This window comes from Pinus tabuliformis, chromosome 8 (genome assembly GCF_031772625.1).
Source record: "Pinus tabuliformis cultivar Carrire ecotype Pingquan chromosome 8, CPIR1, whole genome shotgun sequence".
Lineage (NCBI taxonomy): Eukaryota > Viridiplantae > Streptophyta > Pinopsida > Pinales > Pinaceae > Pinus > Pinus tabuliformis.
The window spans coordinates 1,238,371,432-1,238,383,652 of record NC_142294.1 but is presented as its reverse complement, the minus strand read 5'-3'; the positions used below and the strand labels follow the sequence as shown (position 1 = coordinate 1,238,383,652).

The 12,221-nt window shown below is 33.0% G+C and overlaps 1 protein-coding gene across 1 annotated transcript; it reads right to left on the bottom strand.

Annotated features, from left to right (window-relative positions):
* Positions 1–419: 419 nt before the first annotated feature.
* On the bottom strand, positions 420–2,698 carry LOC149239878 (RING-box protein 1a). The gene is made up of 5 exons (XM_089373567.1): positions 2,422–2,698; positions 1,464–1,514; positions 1,282–1,341; positions 1,084–1,155; positions 420–907 (listed from the first exon to the last, which is right to left on the bottom strand). The coding sequence occupies exons 1-5, from the start codon at positions 2,558–2,560 to the stop codon at positions 870–872; spliced, it is 360 nt and encodes a 119-aa protein (XP_089229693.1). The 5' UTR covers positions 2,561–2,698; the 3' UTR covers positions 420–869.
* Positions 2,699–12,221: the final 9,523 nt, after the last annotated feature.

Below are 12,221 nucleotides of genomic sequence, written 5' to 3'. Positions count from 1 at the left end.
TTTATAAAATAACACACTTGAGAAATTAATGCACATCAACTTAAAAAGGATTCGACAACAAACAAATTAAACGGCAATAGGTAACTGAGGGTATTTTGCCTCATTACCTGTAATTTACAACATTTAACCATTTGAAATTCAGATTTTACTCAACAACAAATTACAATTATATATTTAAACTGAACCTCATCAAAATAGCAAATTAACTCAGCAAGATGGTAATTATCAACTTCAGAATGCCAAAAATTGTTATGTATAGAATGAGAGAATGCAAAACTAAATTTATTTGGAACAAATTCTGGCATTTTTCCATTAGCAATTACAATTATATGTATTAATGAAGACTCGACAAGATCGTAAATACCGACTTCAGAATGACAGAAATTGTCATGTATAGAATGAGAGAATCAAAAACTAAATGATACAAATATCGAACTTTCCATTGAAAAGAAATACAATTATTAACTAGACTCTGCCAACAATAAACCAAAACTTCAACGTGTCATTTTCTAACAAGTACAAGCTCATTCATTGCAAACATTTTGAATAGATATGGCATAGTAAAGCTCATATCAACCATACAACAAATTATCAAGAGCTATAATAAATGAGCAAAGAGTGTCAAAGTAGCCCATTTCAATCTAATTGTTAATGAGATCATGCCTTAACATCACCACCATGTTGTCAAGGTAGCACTTTACAAAACACTTCTCCATTATTTTATAAGTGTTTCAATCCTAATCTTGCACTTTTCCTGTAACTATAGAAAACTCTTTTGCTTGCAAAGCCAACACTCTCCTTTCAGACATTCAATAGATCACAACAAAAGTTATCACTTAAGTATAAGGTGATGAACAGTCATATCCACTCTAATGTCCATATTTCTGGAACTCCCACTCGCTATTATCTGAAATATTACAAACAGTAATGGTTTTAAAAAAACAGCAAAAGACAATTCAAATTGCTAATATTCAAACAAAAGCAAAGAGAATAAAAACCAAAGGATTCTGCTTGTGCAATTACACAACTATATTAATTTGATATAAGGGTCAGAACAAAGGGAAGGAAGTCCAAAATTCATACCTAATGGGCAGACTTGTCTTGTCTTAAGCCACCGACTTATGCAGTGAAAATGAAAGGCATGATTGCAGACACCTGTTTTAAATTTAAATAGCATGTAAATTTTGCAGTATGAGATTCAAATTCAATCAACAGAGTAAATAATCTGAGTTTTCAAAAAAACAACTTCCTAACACATTGAAGAAGCTACTCCAAACATACCCCATGCAACAGTACATTCTTCACTGGTAGCACTTGCTTGATTTGCCTGGCACTCAATGCCTATAAACAAATAACCACATACAAATATTATTTTCAGATCCTAGTAACATTTATTCTTATGCAAGTCTAGAACCAATTTGCAAAAATATCAAAAAAAACAAACTCTTAAAAATAGCACTTACAGAGGTCCATAATGTGGTTTCTGCAAATTGCACAATTGTCAACCACAATATCTGCAACAATGTTTAGATTTTCTTAGAATAAGATCTTGAACAACCATTGCATTCAGAATTTGTATCCAAAACAACATAAAGAAAATAAGGCTCCAGATTTATTCATCACTGAAAGAGATCGAAAAACTCAAGAGACAAATCTCACTCTTCTCGCACCCACACTTTTATAATATACTAGTTAAGATGGATAAGATATATAGATATATGATGGTTTACAATAGTAGGATCGATGCTAATTTATATTTCTTTAAACATAGAAGGAAAAGCAAATAATGGGACTTTGTTGGAATAACAGTAGGATCTTCCCACTCTCGGCTGCAGAGGAAGTGCAACCATGTATTGAGACAGTGACAAGCTTTTTGAATTTGCTTAAAGTAAAATTTCGAAGAAGAATGGTGGTTTAAACAGCCATCCATTGCCACAGGAAAGAAGAAACCCTAATTGGGGACGACACTCGGGCATTGAGGGTTTGACAACGGCGTATCACAAGTTCTAAAGCAATGGATATCGGCAGTCTACATATATGTAACAGGATACTGATACCTTCAACTGCCTTCACAGGAAACTTGAGTAACTTTCTTAGGGTTTCATATAGATGTTCTCATTGACCCTAACTAGTTTTTTGTGTATTCAGCAAAAGCAACATTTCCCTTGTTCTTCTAATCATTATAAAAAGAAATCTTTGGAGGGTTTAGCTAAAACTTTTCCTCTGTTCTTCCCTCGAAACCCCGTTTCGGGGCATGGCGAAAGGGAAAAACGGAAAGGAGGGTTTGGATACAAGCAAATTTCTACTTTCAGAAGATAAATTCTCACAAATGAGAAAATTTCATCGCAAATAAACAGACAGACAGAGCCTATTTAGGAGAAACAGAAACCAAACAGAAGAACAAAGGTTCAAAACTCGTACCCCACGCCCAGAGGGCAACAGCATTCCATTTCTTGATTTCGAACCGTTTGACCTTCTTGGTGGAACTGCTTGGTCCGGCTTGACTACTGGAGCCCTCCCCTGTAGGCTCTGGGATCATATCTACGTCTGTTGAAGCCATCGAACAATACCAGATTTCCCAATTAAAAATTCAAAAATATCTGAGATATAGCACAGTGCACAGTACGATCGCCAGCGATGCAAACTTGAGTTTCAAAATTATGTCGACACACAGGCCACCCGGTCACATGTGAGCTTTTCGTATATATAGACCATGCCAAGCAAAGCGTTGTTGGCCGTAAAAGAATTGCGTCGTTTAGATTATCGTCTAAGGCATCCCAATTACTTTTATTTTAATTTTAATGGAAATTTTTAAAGATGATATTTATTTGAAAGTATTTTAATAATCTCTAATTTAAAAAAATGGTAAAAATAGTTAAATTTCTGATTATATTATATTAATCTACATGATACACTTTTTAAGGTAAACTAATTTCAATGAAAAATGGAAATTAGTGAATTTTTTTGGAAAAAGTATAAAAACTTAGTCCACCTATCAATATTAGTTCCTAAAATTTTCCCTGGTTTTTATGTTTTTTTATCATAATTTATCGAAGTATTTTTTAACATCATTTAAGTAATTTTTTATGTTTGATTTAAATATTTTTTATGCCTATTATGGATTGATGGCTATCAAGATTTACCAATAATTTAATTTATATGATTATGCTAGTTTTAATAATAATTATGATAGAGGGTTGAAATTTATTTTAAAGGTAATTATGCTTTTTTGCTTTTTAATTTAATTACAAAAAATATGTGTTATTAAACTCTAAGGCAAGATTCCCCAATGGAGATGATAACGGCAATGAATGAAGTGCGAGGTGGGGCATTTACTCTCCTACCCACGTGGCATATGCATCGAAGAAGCAAGTCAAAGACACTTATGGTGGCGAGCAAGAGCCGATGGTTCTCAAATGTTATAGAGGTATAATTGATAATTGGGTTCCTCCATGACATTATTGGTTGTGCATGGTAAATGGAGGTAAGAAGTTGGTGGGAAATGTTTCTTTAGGAGTGTAGGGTGGCTCTTTGTCTTTGTCAACCCTGGCCCTCCAAACCATGACAGCAAGGAAGGAATTTGCTTCAGGCCTTGGTGGCTCTGTCTCTTTCACGACAATGGTTCAATGCATAAAGATTTGGGACTTGGTCTCATGAAGATTTGAATAGACATTGGGCTGACATTTTGTGATTTTGTGGGTTAGACAACAGCTGGGCCTCAATGACAAGGCGACTTCGCTCGAGGTCACTTCAATTTCGAATTCCCTAGTAAAATTCTCATTCCTAACTCCAATTTTATCTCAAGTTCCTTCTTTTTACTTGTCTATTAGTCTTTCTATCAAAGCAACAATATGATTCCTTGTAATTGAGTTGAATATGAAGTTGGTGGTGGTAGCCCTCTTCTAGTTAATGTTTTTTTCCTTAGCCCAAGTACAACTCTAGTGGTTAATTGGGGAGGTGGGGTCATTGCTCCCAGGGTTTCTCCTCCTTTTACTGTGTCAAGGAGCTATTTGATGCTCATGGGGAGTGGAGTAGGTTGGGCCTCTTGTTGTGTTGCGTACCTAGTGTGGGCAGAAGTTGTTATAGCCCAGGATGGTTGGTGGAGGGGGGTCGATTCTTCATTAGTCGATATATTTGTGATTCCCATTGCCTCATTCACATTGGAGTTGTTAATGTCAATATAACCTAAGATTTTCAAGAAATTTGGCACACAAAGTTTGGGACATTAGATTGGTAGTGTGTGATCATTTTCCCCATGTAATACCAACGTGGATGCGCTTGTAAAGATTTAGAGTCACAAAGAATTCAATAGAGATAAATACCTATTAAAACTCCACCTTATTAAATTTTGATATTATTTTTAATTAACTAATGAATAACTTTCGCATCTTATTTGCCTTCTTATTTGACCTTATTGTAATATTTTTTTTTAATAACCAAAACATAATTAAAAAAAAAAAACATATTGTAATTTTTAAACCAAAAGTGATGAAAGGAAAGATTTTAGTGAATTTTCACAAGACTAAATCTAAGTGCATAATGTCAACATCTATTGAGAAACCTTTCATAATATTAGATCTACAGATTTTAATGACTTTTCATAACATTAAATCTATCGATATAGTGTCAACATATATTGATAGACTTTTCACAATACTAAATCTATGTACATAGGGTTAACATTTATACATACGTTGAGAGACTTTTCATAATATTAAATCTATGTACATAAGGTTAACATCTATGTACATAGTGTCAACATCTATTGAGACACTTTTCATAACTCTAAATCTACGTACAAAGTGTCAATATTTATTTACATAATGTCAACACAATAAGTTAGTTATAAGGAGAGATTCGCATCATCTCTCCATTTAACAAAATATTATTTTTTAAATAATTTTTATTAGAATTTGATTAATAAAAAACTATTATTATGGTAATGGATGCAATAGGTTTAAAATTTTAAATTTATAAATAAAATGTAAGATTATTTTTCTATTAATTTTTGTCTCGAGAATGAATATATATATATATCTATCTATATATATATATATATATTAATTATTATGAAAAATTTCTTGTTTCAATTTAAGGTGGATGAGAATTTGTTGTTTTTTATTTATTTTTTTAATTAAGAGCTTAGAGATTCGTGCTATGGCACATCAATTTTTAAGAATTTTAGATTATTCCAATTTTAATAAGTTCTTCTATGATAAGTCCCTCGTTATTATTTATAACATCCATTTATATATAAGCAATTTGTATTTAGCAAAATGGTTCATTTTACAATAAGATGTGCAATTCCTTTTTAATTCTCAAGCTAAAGTTGACCCATAACCTTTTTATACAGGGTTAATCAAGTAAATATGTGTATTAGTAAGGCATTCTTCATGTTGCAATAGTTTTTTTGGTTATATTTATGAAGTTTCGACTATAATGAAATGAAATGATATTTTAACGTCCACGAGACTAAAAATAGTCTATGGGACCATTAGTTCTCTGCATTTCGCCTTTTGCAATTCAATCATTTTCTTATTCAAATTGATGAGGAGCTGATCCAACATTCCAACAATCCCCTCGGTGAAAAGAAATTGATGCTAACATATTCTCATAACTTTCTCTGATGTCTTTGAATGCATCACATTCCAAAATGAAATGTTTTTCCAAGTCCACTGCCCCATACGTGCAAAATGTACACACTCATTCTTCCCAAGCTTCTTTAGGCCTCTTCCACCATCTTGTTTCACACCGAAGTTGATGCGAGTTGGTTCTTAATTGAGCAATAAGAATTTTTTCCCTCCACGGAATGCTAGCTCCAATGAACTCCTTTGTTGTAGATCACACGTAGGGTTGAATTCCTCAATGTAGTACTTGTTCTTTCTACCCAACTCTTTTCCCCATACCCGTTTACGAAATTTCTCCATAACAAAATTCTTTAGCTCCTTGTTATTTGTGGGACATGCATTGTGGTAGACATTCCATTTTTGCATCCATGTGTAGTTTTGTTTCATCCATGTTTTTTTCTTTCACTCATGCCTTCATTGAAGATAACATTAGGTCATCTAACTACTCCCATTTGCTCAATTCTTTTTACATATATTATGAATCGCACCATATCAATTGCTTTGATGGGAGTTGTTCCTGTTCCACTCAACATTATCTCATAAGGTACCAAACTTTTTATTTTGAACTTGCACATGATCAAGCATTTTTGGATTTTCTCAATTTGTTTCCATTTTGAGAAGGGAGTGCTACTAACCCACAATTCATATCCATATAGCATCACTGGACAAACTAGGAGTCCAAAAGCACTTTAATCGTTTTTCAATCCTATAACTTTGCCTCTCTACATCTATTTTGAAGAGCATATAATGCATTCCACCCTCCTAAAATTATCTTCTTTCTGCAGTCCTCCCAATTAAGTATGTTGTTGAAATCAATCCCAAGGTACTTGTACTCATTTATTTCTTCAAGAATGTTGCCTTCAAAGAAGAACGTATGTTGGCTCTGCTTCCTTTTATTAGAGAAAATCATTATTTTGGTTTTGCTAGTATTGACTTGCAACCCCACTACTCTACAAAAATGCTCAAATGCATATAGGTGCATTTGCAATCCATGGGTTGATTTAGAAATCAAGACAAGATCATCAGCATATAAAAGAAGCTTTATCACAAACTCCCCCAACCAAATACCATCTCCACCTTGCATATTTAGCCACTCTTCCAGTTTATCAATATATAAACCAAAAAGAGTAGGGCATAGAGGGCAACCTTTCTTGACTCCAATGTCACTTCTAAAGATTTCTGAAATACCTATTAAGGTTCTAATTTTGACTTTCAACTCTTCATAAAGTCTATGGACCACAGTTCTATAATGCAATGGAATTTCAAGTTCTTTCATTGTACACCACAACTTATCTCTAGGGACTATGTCAAATGCCTTTGTGAAGCCAACAAAGCAACATAATACTTCTTCTTTGTCCTCCCAAACCTTTTCAACAATGTGTCTCAACTTGATACCATGATCCACTGTAGAATGCTTCGGCCTAAAATTTGCTTGTCCTCTTGCGCTCTTTTCTTTTACTTCTACCCACTTAGTGATTTTATTTTCTACCATGTTGTTGAAAAGCTTTGCAAACAAAGGATTAATCATAAACGTTCTATAGTTGGAATGGTTATTAATGTCTCCACTTCTAAAAAGGGGTATTGATAGGCCAGTTGTCCAGTCTCTTGGGAATCCTTGTTGAATGATGGTGTTGAATATTTCCATGATGTGTGGTGCAAGAGTGTTCATTCCCTATTTAGATACTCTTCTTGAAATTTAACTAAATTCTATATCAACCACATTAATATTTTTAATGTAATTATAGTAATATAATGAAATTTAAAAAAAAAAAACTAAAATTATAAATGAAATTATGTTTTTTATCAAAATCACACCTTAAACCAATATTAAAAAAAAGAAAATTTTCAAGCACTTTCCCACACCATTAATGTGAAAGTAATGAAATATGGGAAGCTTTCCTAAAGAGTAGATAAGGATTTCCCCTCTCAAAGGGGTTCATAAAACATGAAAGTAATCAGATATGGTAACTTAACACTATCTAAAGAGTGGATAAAGTTTAATTTTAATTTTGATAATAGGTTTAACGTTAATTTTAGATAAGTTGGTTCAGGGTGATTTATTTAAAATTTACCTTGGGAATATTGTTACAATTTTTTTAGTCTTTATTAATATTGATTTTTCTATTAAAATGAATTTTGTGTTATTTATTATCATAATTTTGTAGAGATCTTTACTTTTAGATTTCTAAGTTTTAACAACTTGCCCTTCGCATATCCATGTAGATGGAGATCAAACATGTAACTTAAAATGTATAATTACACTATGCATTAACATTTTAACATTTTAAGTTGTAAGAGGTTAAAGAGTTGGTTGTATGAAGTTACTATTAATTGTATGAAGAGTGTAATAAAACACCAACTACTTAACCAAAATAAGAGCAATAGAACATATATATTTATATATAATTGTGGTTTGTTGTAGGTGACAACCATTGCATGGCTATTTAGTGTGGGTTTTACATAACACCCAAATAGAGAAAATTAGAGGGAAAAACCATGAGTGGAAGCGGAACCAAAGATTCCTGCAATTAAGCATTCAAATAATTGTTGCTGACAATCAAGACAAATGAGCTTCAATTCAATGTTGAGTTAATTCTTTTAACAATTAAAAGATGCGATTGATAATTGAGAAAATATAACCTTAAAGTGTGTTGTTTAGCTATAGCTAACACACATCATTTATCTAATGCAGACGTAAAATTCTAATATAATTTGTTTTAACAAATACCTAATTTGATTTTATGATAAATGATTATCATTATTAGCCTCCCCAAGGAAGCTCACATGAAAGCCCATGAAATGTAAAGTAAATGTGAGTGGAAGGTCTCATTTTCAAATCCTCAGGATGTTAACCCATAGCCTCATGTTGGGGGTGACAAGGACCTACCTAGGTGGTTATAGTGTTAGCAGTTGGAATTGACCCCATGTCATACGAGTACAAGACTGGCCCAATTGTCGATTCCTCTAGATACAAAAAAATGATTGATTCATGATTTTTTAATTATGACATCTTCAAAAAAATATGTTGACAATTTAAATTGAAGCATTTAAAGAGCACATTGCTTTCTTCCTTTAAACTTAACAATTAATTGTATGATGAAACACATATATATTTGCAAAGATAGTACCACGCAATAAATCTTATACGCTAATTTGGATTTATTCTTAATATGCATTTTACTATCCCATCCCTTTTATGATCACCCAACTTGTAAGATAAAATGATGGCATACTTTGTAATAGATGAGTGTGTGAGTTAATTACCCAAGAACCCTAATGATTTAGGACTGAATTAGTTGCTAAAAATAAGCAGTTGAGAATAAAAATTAGTTTGGATATAGAAACTATGGCAATGACTCTTTCATCTTGGCCATTGATCTCAATTAAGGCAATTGGTTGGATGGTCTAAGGTTCATGGCTACTTTGATTAGCAAGACAATGGGTAAGAATTGATTCTCAACCAGAAATAATAACATCATTGTCTTTATGTGTGTAGCTACATCCAACAGATATAGGAAAACATTGATGGTATAAGACATTGTCCTTAAGGAGCGTCAATATCTAGATAAGCTAGTTAAGAAATTGACTTTCAAGATCATTGTTTATTACTCACCCCCACACACAACATAAGCACACATGTTAATTACACGCAAATGACAAACAATTTGAATTAAACTAGTTTTTAGAGAAACACTACATCATTCTTGATTTTAATTGGACCATTATATTGTTTGTCATCCATCTTGATACTTTAAGAGTGGAAGTTTTGGAGTAATCAATTTGCAGGGCCATTTTTACCGGTGCTCCCATTTTGGAAATTTTGGGGTGAAAAAATTTGTGAGCCATTTTAAGGCCTTAAGTGACCACAATTTTTGGTCTCAAACTTACTATGGTCTTAGATTCCATAATCTACACATTTATACCTTTCCAACAACACAAGAATTGTCTCAATTAGATCTTGTATGAGAAAGTTATGCCTCTAGGAAGTTGACCTATTGTGATTGACCACCATAATTTGAGAGGATGTCATATTAGCCCATGTTACTAATGGAAGATGGGATATCCCCATGGGGAATATGAAGAAGACTATAGAAGGTTCAAGTTATAATTCATGTTGAGGATTAAATGGGTCAAATTTAACCCCTAGTTGGCTATCGAGCTATATTATAACTAGGCCACTAGGGGAAAAGAGGTTCCATTTTATTTCCTTGCATTTTGTTTGATAATAGAGAAGAGTAGTTGAGTGTGGATAAAGGGAGAACATAATAGAAGAGGTTTGTGTACTATAGTACCCCATAAACCACAAGTCTCAAGAAACTCCATAGAGAGTGTTATCTCCTTTGTACCTACATCATTTCCATTCTAGACAAAAGAGAATAGAGTAGCCTCACCTTCTAGCTAGATTTTCTCTTGAAAGAGTTTCCTAGAGCATATATTGTTGTTCATTGTGGTTTATGAGTGACTATTTTTATCTATTCTCTATCTTTTTCACATTATCTATTATGTGCATAAGCTACAAAACAATAATAAAAAGTCTGTAATCTAAAAGGAATTAAGCCTTCATAGTATAAATATCAATTTATTTTCACATATTGGTTGAAATGAATTGCCCAATGGAATATCCACGGTAGTTTATAGATCATATTGGTATGAAAGTATTTTTTTTTAATATTTCGTGGGAAATTGTAGGTGATTACATTAGTTTATTAAGAAATTTATAAAACCCTAGCGATGGTCAACGAATTAGTTTAAGATAACCCTCAAGGTTCGGCAAGGGAAAGGTTTTCACAAGTGGAAGCACAAGTCACACATATAAACTGTAATGTGAGCATACTCATGGAAGCCCTAACTAATAAGCTCAATATGTTTCGAGAAAATGGAGACTCCAATACAAAAGTCGGATCGAAGGGGGAAATCGAGGGATCAAGAAGTTCAACTAGAGGAGGAGTCTAAGAAAGGTAAAAAAGAGCATTCAAGTTTAAGCATCATGAACCATTCATAGTATCTCTTCAAGATAAAAGCAAAGGTGGATATTAACGTGTATCAAGGTGAGATAGATGCTTTGAAATTAAATCATTGGTTGCAATAACTAGAGTTTTATTTTAATGTTCACCATATAGAGGAGGAATAAAAAATTTCATTTACTCATTTGAAATTAGAGGGTCATACACTGACCTAGTGGTAAATCCACATAAACCCTTAGGCTTGAGAGGGATCCTCAAATAATTAAGTGGGAGAATTTTAAAACTCCCAGTCCAAAATCTACCCTATTAGGTATGTAGAGGGCCAGTGGATATTGTGGAATTACTTCAGGCATAGACAGGGGTAGAGTGTATAGGAGTACAACACATAAGGAAGAGGCATAATGATGGGTATTTCTCCCAAGAACCCATACATACTCCTCAAGTATCTATGGGGTCTACATGACCATCTATGAAAAGTAAGTAATGATGTTCAAACCTGGAACTGTGGAAGAGGCTTGTGTATATGTAAAACGCCTGGAAAAAATAGGCTAGAAGAAAAGGTAGTCAAATGGTTCAAAGTAGAACAAAAACCATAAAGCTTCCAAGGAGGGGAACAAGAAATGGAAAAGGGAGAATTCCAATAAGATACCAACCATAACACACTAGTGAAAAGATCTTAGCAACCACTACAATCATTGCAAATGTTGATGGCAATGTAGAGGAGAAGTGTTGGAAATTACATCGAGAGCTTAACCAAAAGAACTAGAAGAAGGGCAGGAAGAAGAAAAATATCATAGCCACATATTCAAGCACTTAGGTGGAGAGTAGCTTAGATGCATATTAGAATATTTTTTACACATCAATACAAAAGGGGGTGAATCTAAGTAGCCTTCAAGAACACGAAGAGAAGGAGATGACCAAAATTTTCCATATAAAGGTATATGTCAATAAGACAAAAACTAATGCTTTATTTGACTCAGGATCATAGGAAAATCTCATTGTAGTGGATTTTATTAACAAAATTGGACTGGAGGTTCATGACCATCCTAACCCATATCCATTGGGATACGTCAACAAGGAGGTGGAGATGATGGTAAACAAGCTGTGTAAAATTAAATTTGCTATTAGTACTAATTTATTGATGATGTAGAATTCGATGTAGTTTTACTTGATGTATGTGGAGTGGTTTTTGGGAATCCCTATATGTAAATGTGGGATGTAATTTTCATGCAGAGAGTCAACTAGTACAACCTCAACAAGGATGGAAAACCATTCATCATCAATTCACACGAGGGTAAGTCAAAGATTTCATTGGTAAGTGCTAATAAAGATAAGAAATTGATTAGTTCTAGTAAAGAGTATGTTTTATTATTCTTAAGAGTAAATTAGAATGTAGAAGAGTCAATGAGAGAAAAGGCATCCCTAGAAGGGTGCACCAAGGAACAAAGATAACAACTAGAAGAGTTGTTATAGGTATATAGGGGAGTATTCAGTAAATTGTTGTGGGTATTCCACTGGACAATTCATCACAACATATATGATAATATTATATTAAAAATCTGAGATTCTATACTAGTACAGTTTTATTAAAATTTAAGATCTATAAATTTAACTATAATTAATGCATGCA

What these genes read in the sequence shown, in the direction of transcription:
- LOC149239878 (XM_089373567.1), bottom strand. Translation starts at nt 2,560, where the DNA reads ATGGCTTCAACAGACGTAGATATGATCCCAGAGCCTACAGGGGAGGGC. An exon ending in TGTTGCCCTCTGGGCGTGGG is followed by an intron (nt 1,515 to 2,421) that starts GTACGAGTTTTG and finishes ACATTGTTGCAG; the next exon opens with ATATTGTGGTTGACAATTGT. An exon ending in AAACCACATTATGGACCTCT is followed by an intron (nt 1,342 to 1,463) that starts GTAAGTGCTATT and finishes ATTTGTTTATAG; the next exon opens with GCATTGAGTGCCAGGCAAAT.